The 8749-nt window shown below is 37.9% G+C and overlaps 1 protein-coding gene across 1 annotated transcript; it reads right to left on the bottom strand.

Annotated features, from left to right (window-relative positions):
* Positions 1-3275: 3275 nt before the first annotated feature.
* On the bottom strand, positions 3276-6764 carry LOC107714910 (protein-glutamine gamma-glutamyltransferase K-like). Its single transcript, XM_016520907.1, has 13 exons — positions 6663-6764; positions 6371-6566; positions 6028-6279; positions 5810-5928; positions 5549-5656; positions 5243-5420; positions 5014-5152; positions 4665-4857; positions 4425-4578; positions 4054-4338; positions 3795-3955; positions 3499-3635; positions 3276-3417 (listed from the first exon to the last, which is right to left on the bottom strand). The coding sequence occupies exons 1-13, from the start codon at positions 6762-6764 to the stop codon at positions 3276-3278; spliced, it is 2166 nt and encodes a 721-aa protein (XP_016376393.1).
* Positions 6765-8749: the final 1985 nt, after the last annotated feature.

Raw genomic sequence — 8749 nt, 5'->3', positions numbered from 1 at the left:
ATATATATATATATTCTGTCTTATACTGTTCTGTCGTTCTTAACTATATAGATATAACTAAATATATAGATATTTGGCCTTTTTTGTATATTATATACTTTTTTGTATATACCCACCAGCACACCACAGTCTTTGTTGGCAATAACCTGATAAGGAGAGATGATTAAAACTATTTTATTTTGAATGCAGCAAGTTTCATGCAGAAGTACCACACTCAGAAGAGAACAAATCGGACCATTTTAAAGTCTTTCCAACATGAAATTATGGTATTGATAAGAAGTAAATGAAAACTCACCATGTCAGACACTACTCTGAAAGTGTTAATGGGGATTCCCCATCCTGAGCAAGGTGTGCAGCTCTTCTCCAACACATAAATACACGCAGACAAGATTCCCTCCTCGAACTAAAAATTAGACAGAGGAGAGAGGAAATTAGAGACTCAAAAATATGTCATGCTCTTTTGTGCATGAAAATGTTTTATAGTAAAGGTTGTTCTGTGGAATTATATTTCATGAATCATCCAGGAGTAACCTCAACTGGGTTCCAGCACTTTTAATGCACACTCTTGTAACTTAGGGTGCCTACATACTAGAAAAAGATCTGATAGAAAATTTTTTGTGACATTTTCTTGTCACCATTCTCCTTGAAATCAGTGGATTTACAATGTAACTGATGTGTAGGCACTTTTGCAATAAATGTTTAGTTCTTACTTGACCAAAGTTCCATGTTCTGCTGCCAATCTGCTGCTTAGTTCCATAGTAGATTCTGCCCATGTCATTCAACACATACTCAGCTCTCTCTGCGTCATCGCTCAGGTACACACAGTCATCTGATAAAAAGAAAATTTGACTTTAAATGGAAAATCTTCATTAAGTTTTCTTTCTTTCCGTATTCTATTTCTTTTTCATATATTCAGGTTTCAGATGTGTAATGAAATGCATACCTTTACACCAGGGGTTGAACAACATGTAAATGTCATTTTGAGGAACACAAGGTAAAGTGAATCTGCCTCCTGGACAGTGTGTCACGACACTGAGCTGGTATCGTCCAACGCAAGCAGTCGGAACAGAGTGCACACACAGTTTGATTCGGTTTTGTCCTTGTTCCACAATCTTTGCCCCCCAGCAGTCTTTCTTGAATTCTTCCACTATTGGAACGATCACATAAGTGCTGTCCCGGATGGATGGGATGTGACCTGTAAAACACACAGAAGAACAAGAGATTTCCAGTGAGGGTGAAATGCTGGTTCAGCTCGTCACATGTTCCTCCTCTACATACTGTATTTGCATGTCCTCTGTTGTCATGGGTCATATAGTAACTAACCTAGTTTGAGCTCCAGGTGAAGCTTGTCACAACTGGGATTGAAAGGACGGCACAGATCAACCCACATATTGAAACACTGTCCTCTGCGGACGATGAGATGATCATCAAGGAAACAATGTGTGTGATGCTCCTGACGATTCTGTCCGGTCCTGCATTTGAGAAGGTCAACTTTACTCACCCGGAGGACAGCATCTGAGAAAATGAAAAAAAGCAGAAAACATGTAATTAACAGATCATTCACTAAGTTATTATGAGTAAGGATCATTCCCATCATGCATTGCAGGACAAAGATCTATGACTCTTACCATTGCCTTCACAACATCTACGCATTCCTTGATGACGACTTCTTAATCACGACGTGAGTGACAAAGCCGTAAGGATTAGTGTATGGAGTAGCACATGGAGTAGTGCAAGGAGTAGCATATGTTGTAGCATACGGAGTAGCGCAAGGAGTAACACATGGAGTAGTGCAAGGGTTAACGCATGGGTTTACATATGGGTTCACGTAAACATTTGCCCAGGGGTTTATAGATAGGTTTGTTTTTGATAAAGAATAGCTGGTTCCTGTGTAAAATAAAATAATGATGTTGTTCATGGTTTCACCATAATGCATCCAGAGAACTCCGATCAACCAGTAGTGTACAGTTGACTGTTCCAAGAACACGCTTAAAATTGAAAGGAGACCATGCCTTTTCAGTGGTTGCGCCACAGCTTTGGAACAATTTGCCATTCTACATAAAAACTGCACCAACATACATTGATTTTAAATCTCTTCTTAAAACTCATTTATTTACTGTTGCATATGGTCATAAGTAGGTGCGGTGGTATAATTGTTGTGTATTGTTTGTTGGTGTTTTCTATGTTTACTACTTATTTAGGGTACTTGCTTAAACATTGTACAGCACTTTGGCCAACAGCTGTTGTTTTTAAATGTGCTTTATAAATAAATATGACTGACTGACTGAATGGATTTAATTCTGTGAACTTATACTCTCATCATACAGATCTGCAATGTAAGCCTACTGAGGGGTGTGTTTTATCCAAACCAGTACAAAACTTTATTTGTTATAGCTCACCACACATTTTTTCCAGCAGACAATAGCTTGTGATGGATACATAAACATAAAACTTCAGTCTTGCACAAAATATTTTTCCTTGCCTTTAACTGCATGAAATATTTTGTGTGTATATGTTTGTGCATCCTTCGTAAAAGTCTAGACTTTTGATCAGTAGAGAATGGACTGTAAGTTACGTTATAGGTGTCTATCCTGGATATGTATAAATAAAACTTACTTTTTATTTTATTTCAATAAAATAATGATCTTTAAAAAAGCATCATATGACCCCTTTAATACTCAAAGTGGAGTTAGTGAAAATAATTTTATTTAATACTTATAAGTTTAAACAATACAAATATTTTGCAAATTATATGATCAACACAATTTGAGTAAAATTTGAATTAAAAAAAAAAATGTCCACAGAATGTGTTTGGTTGTCTTTCTTTCTTTCTTTTTCATTATTTCTTTCCTGGCAGCAGCATGTTTATATACAAATATACTTGCACACACCATAGGCCATCCCACTGCCTGTATACACCTACTATAAATATTGACACAGAGATGGGTGTTTTTATATATATACATTTATTATCATTTGAATGTATTGCAACATATAGTAGGCACAACTTTCATAATGAATGTTTCTCAGTTCGCCCACTCTTATAACCACATATCAAAGTTATTAAATTATTAATATTTTTAATGCTGAGGCAGCAATTAACAATACACCTGAATGAAGAACATCCACCATAAAACAACCACAAATATTTGAGTTTTTAATGAAAGTTTTTCTTTCACAACAACATAAAAAAACTGTGTATCTGAGATCCTTATGAACAAGTTTACAGTTCAAAGCAACAGCCATTTCTTCTCTTCAGGTAATTAAATACTTTTTCACTTTTTAACAGTAATGTTGGCAACTCCATGGACTTGATTAAGTTGGGAACAGTCAAGTGATGCCAGAATTTTATGTGTGCCATGCCGCACTGGAACAAATGTCTCTCTCAGGTTCACTGTGGCCAGGCTTGCAATATCACTGAGAAAGAGAGAGAAATATTACATGTAGTAATATAAATAGGTACGTTTTCCTGTGAGGTCAGGGTTGAATTAATCTTACCCATATTTAACAAGTCTGGCATGCTTCAGTCCCAGACCCTCAATACGGAATATCACATTCTTTAGACTGCAAGAAAGTGGATTCTGGAATGTGATTTTTACTGGCACTTCTTGACCCACAACAGCATCACATACAGGCTGAAAGGTAAAAATGTCACAATTTTATATACCATAACATTTTACACATTTAGGCAAAATTCATGATCAGTGGTCAGTTTCCACCAAAAATGTAATTGTTACCCTTTAGGTCATTAGCAACCCATGAAGATTTAAAAAGACAGAACCTGCTAAACTCACAGAAATGACAAGATCTGGTGTGCGCAGTCTGAAATGGAACTGGGTTGCAAGAATCTGCTTGGTCTGAGCCACGTGTCCAAAGAGATGGAGCATCAAGGCTGCCTGGTCTACTAGGTGGTTATTATACTCATCATATCGCAGGGTCCAAGGTACAGTCTGGACTACAGAACAAAGAGTTAAACACTGAATTATTTCAAGTATACTTTTAAAACAGTTGCAATCTTTCTCTTACAGTACAGGGTTGATTATCATCGCTTACCCTCACAGGCCTTCATCTCAATGTTAATTTGGCTCTTCCTCACTACGGCATTATGGACTCCGGTGTAGTATGTGGCTGCCACTTGACTGTACAGGGTGACGGTACGAGGTGAGTTGCATTTATTCTTCAAAACGATGGAAAGCACAGCATCCTTGCCCACGCATGGTCCATCACCCTGCATGGTGACTTTAACAGTCACATCCTCAGCACAGGGCAATGGGTAGGTACACCGCTTGGAGCCATGACGAATTGCTGTTTCTAAAGCAATGCGCTCTTCCTCCGTACCTGATTAATGTTAATAAAGTCGACATTTAACATCAAGACATTTCCTAATTGTGACTGTTAACTTACTGAGATGTGTGAGATTTCACCTCGTGGATGTTTGTAGAGGTGTGTGATATCAAAGCGTTTGTCTGAGCCGACAGCTTTGGTGCTGATGCAGTGACCAACTGCATTTTTTTCAACATGGACAACACCAAATGTCCCATTACGTCTCTGCTGCCAGTAGACTCTATCATTGTTCACCTAAAACACAATCAACAGTACTACGCTAGCACTTGTGTTTACATGGGACAGAAACGTCAAAACGGAATATTAAGGAACTGACGCACTTCAGCAAAAACAAATGGTACATCATGCTTCAGGAAGGTCTGTCCACTGCGGATCGCAGCAACAGAGGTGGGGCCGCAGCGGAAGAAGCCCTGGCTGGTCAGTTGAGGAGTGGAATCAACCACCTGCCAACCTCCGAAACCAGATGGCAGGTCTGACCGAGTCATCCAGGCCTCATTCCACACGTGGTAGTTCCTACATGGAAGAGGAGAAGAATCATAAAAAGAGAAAACAAACTGTGAAAGGAATAGAAAAGAGTGATAACAAAATTTAACAACTTCAGAGACTATATATCAATATAGTCTACACATGCAACAGTGTAAAAACTTTGTTTGTAAGAATAATACTTACCAGATTGAATTACAGTTCATGTGATCAATCAGCTGGAATTTCTCATCCAAATAGATGTCAGATGTCAAACAAACGTCAGTGTCATGAGCAGAACAGAAGTTTGAAACTGGACGAGCAGGAATTCCCAAACACCTCAACACTACGAGAAAGAGAAGAGAAATAAATGCATTACATCTATAATCACTTTCTCAAAATGTTTTCTCCTTGTCCAGTCTGCAGGAACTCTTACGTGTGTTGGTGACTCCAGCAAAGGCCGAGCTCTGTCCATATTTGACCGGTATTCCTCCACATTTGTGGTATTGTTTCAGGATGGCACTGCTGCTGCACCAGGATGTCGGAGCAGTTCCATCTCCATAGCAGTTTGACCAGTTACCCACCAGCACACCACAGTCTTTGTTGGCAATAACCTGATAAGGAGAGATGATTGAAAAGCTTCATGCAGATGCACTGCACTCAAAACAAAGCAAATCAGGGTATTGTGTCAGGCTTTTCAGCTTCAAATCAGGGTGCAGATAAGAAGAAAATGAAGACTCACCATGTCAGACACCACTCTGGAAATGTTAATGGGGTTTCCCCATCCTGAGCAAGGTGTACAACTCTTCTCCAACACATAAATACATGCAGACAAGATTCCCTCCTCGAACTAAGAAACAGAGAGCAGAGAGGAAGAAAATATAGAAACATTATAGCCAATTACCTTTCTGGTAATAGCTTTCTACACATTACAGAGTCTCAGATTTGAGTTTCTATTAGCTACTGTGTTCTGCAAACTTTGAGTGACAAGTTTGGCTCTTACTTGACCAAAGTTCCATGTTCTGCAGCCAATCTGCTGCTTAGTTCCATAGTAGATTCTGCCCATGTCATTCAGCACATACTCAACTCTCTCTGAGTCATCTTCCAGGTACACACAGTCATCTGATAAAGAAACAGAGATAGTTGAATTAAGTATATTTTTTGTTGCTGACAATTGTGCATGTGTGTGTTTGTGTTTCAGATGTGTAATGAAATGCATACCTTTACACCAGGGGTTGAACAACATGTAAATGTCATTTTGAGGAACACAAGGTAAAGTGAATCTGCCTCCTGGACAGTGTGTCACGACACTGAGCTGGTATCGTCCAACGCAAGCAGTCGGAACAGAGTGCACACACAGTTTGATTCGGTTTTGTCCTTGTTCCACAATCTTTGCCCCCCAGCAGTCTTTCTTGAATTCTTCCACTATTGGAACGATTACATAAGTGCCGTCCCGGATGGATGGGATGTGACCTGTAACATGCACAGAAGAACAAGTGTTCTAGTGAGGCTGAAATAATAAACTGTTTGTCACGTGGTTGTTAAAAAAAAGGCTATAACTGACCAAGTTTCAGCTCCAGGTGAAATTTGTCTCTATTTGGAATGAAAGCTCGGCTCAGCTCAACCCACATCTGAAAACACTGCCCTCTGCGAACGATAAGGTGATCACTCTGATAACAACCTGTGTGATGTTCCAGTCGATTTTGCCCTTTTCTGTCTTTAAGGAGGTCAACAGTGCACACCTGCAGAACTGCATCTGAGGACAAGAAAGAGCAGAAAACAATCAAAGATCAGACCTTGATATTAGACGTTTTATTCCCAGCATGCAGTGCAATGAGAAGATTTACAGCTCTTACCGTCACTTCCACAAGCTTGTATGACTTTGAAATCACCACACGGGCTGATATTGCAAACAGACCGGCCGCATGCCCTGTCCTGCTCTTTGGGCTTTGGTTCATCATGTGACTTTCTCATCACCACCTGCATTTGGTGGTTATCAGTGTATTACAAAGGTACAAAACAGATTTCAGTACTTCAATAGGTTGGTATATTAACATTATATCAGTTAATGAAATTACGGTATTTTACTGTAAATTTAAGTTAAATCCGTAAAACCTAAAACGTTGCTACCGTAGTTTTTACGGTAAAATTCCGGCAACCACAGCTTTTACCATAAATTTTACGGATTTTTTTTTACAGTGTAACATGAAAAGTCTACTAGTTTCTGTGATGTAGCTAAATAGGAGAAAATGCCCAAATCTTTCCAAATACATGTTTTTCTTTTGGATTTTTTTTCTGTATTGATGTACTTGGTCTGCAGCATGTCAGATTAATTATGGGTAAGACTGGCCGAGCATTATAATAATTGTCTGTAATACATAATAGAGTAATTTAGGAGATTATAAAATGCTTTACAGTAGACAGTCATTTCAGAGCAACCCTGTTTTCAAAAGTACAGTGATGAAAGCTCGTTGAGCACTTCTTGAGAGTTTTGCGCTTGTGCTATTTTGGTTTCCACCCAACATCTTCATCAACTTGCCACACCGCCCTATATTACTTTGATTTCACTGATTGAACTAAATGATTATGGTTTGTGATAAACACAATGGAATGGGATAACTTGTTACAATCTAATTGGTTATATAATTAGTTCTCATTGTTTTTCAGTGACATTTCAAGCCTGACCATACTGAGCCTGACATTTATTCCCTTGCAAATTCCCTTGTAGTTTGAGTTGCAAAGATAATTGTCAGGGGAAAAAAAGAACTAAAATTATTTCACACAAGGACATTTTTAAGTGCTAGTAACTGCAAGAACCACTAAAACCTTTCCACATGGATTGATTTTGAATTGGATGGATGGATGGATGGAACAATAGAAAGATGGATGGATAGAACAATGTGTATAATGATACATGGGTCATTCCTGGGATTCAGAGTTTTTAAAGTGGTGGTTCACCAAAATGAATTGTTAGAAGCTTTTCACAGTACTTTAGTAGACCCATTATACTGAATAATAAAACTAAAAAAACAGACTTTAAAGTTATGTCCCTCAGTCTGAACTCAACCCTGTCACACTAATGTGCGCATTCTACGCCCATAATAATTTAGACTCCACTCACATGTAACATCATTTACCAGAAATGACATCATTCAGGTCTCTTTAATAGTGGTGCAGAAAATTGTTAGTAGTATCATACGTATTATTCATATTTTTGAGGTATATTATAGTCAGGGAGGGTACTGTCAAGCTTAACAACTCAGCCCCGTCACGTAAGATTAAGATGGAAAATTATTATTTTTCAACATTTTGTTTTAATCCATAAGTATATGCATTGTATTTATTGTATTGCTTCCATATATGGTCTACTCTCCGAACTACTTGAAGAGCAGTGGCCATTTTAAGAGAAAAACCACAACCCCGTCACAAATATATGTATTTCTCATTGTTACGGGGTTGTAAACTTGTGAAAGGGTTGAGCTATTTACTTCATTTATTAATAATTTTAATGAAAAAAATAATAATAATAAAATAGTCGTGGTTTCAGTAAATATATACTTACCAACATCATGACAACTCATATTTTTGTTATAAATTGAATTTTTGAGGTAATATGTCCATTTAAACTTTGACAAGCATCAACTTTGACAAGCACACATCAGAAATTGCACCCACATTTGCAGCAGAAAGACAGTGTTGGCCATGCAGATATGTTTACCCAGAAAGATGGGGACAATATGAGAGACAAACAAAACCAAAATTAAAGGCAATGTGTTCACTTCAAATGTGTTACAGTCTTCAATCCTGACACAAATTGTCATATTAATATATATGGGAAAATATAGGGAAGACAATTAAGAATGAAAGCATTTCTTGCTGATTGCCATCTGACATGTTAAGGACTAAAACAATAAAATTGTGGTTTTAGTTAAACTTCTAAATT

Source organism: Sinocyclocheilus rhinocerous, unplaced genomic scaffold (genome assembly GCF_001515625.1).
Source record: "Sinocyclocheilus rhinocerous isolate Xijiao unplaced genomic scaffold, SAMN03320098_v1.1 scaffold28, whole genome shotgun sequence".
Classification (NCBI taxonomy): Eukaryota; Metazoa; Chordata; class Actinopteri; order Cypriniformes; family Cyprinidae; genus Sinocyclocheilus; species Sinocyclocheilus rhinocerous.
This window is presented reverse-complemented; position numbering and strand designations above follow the sequence as displayed.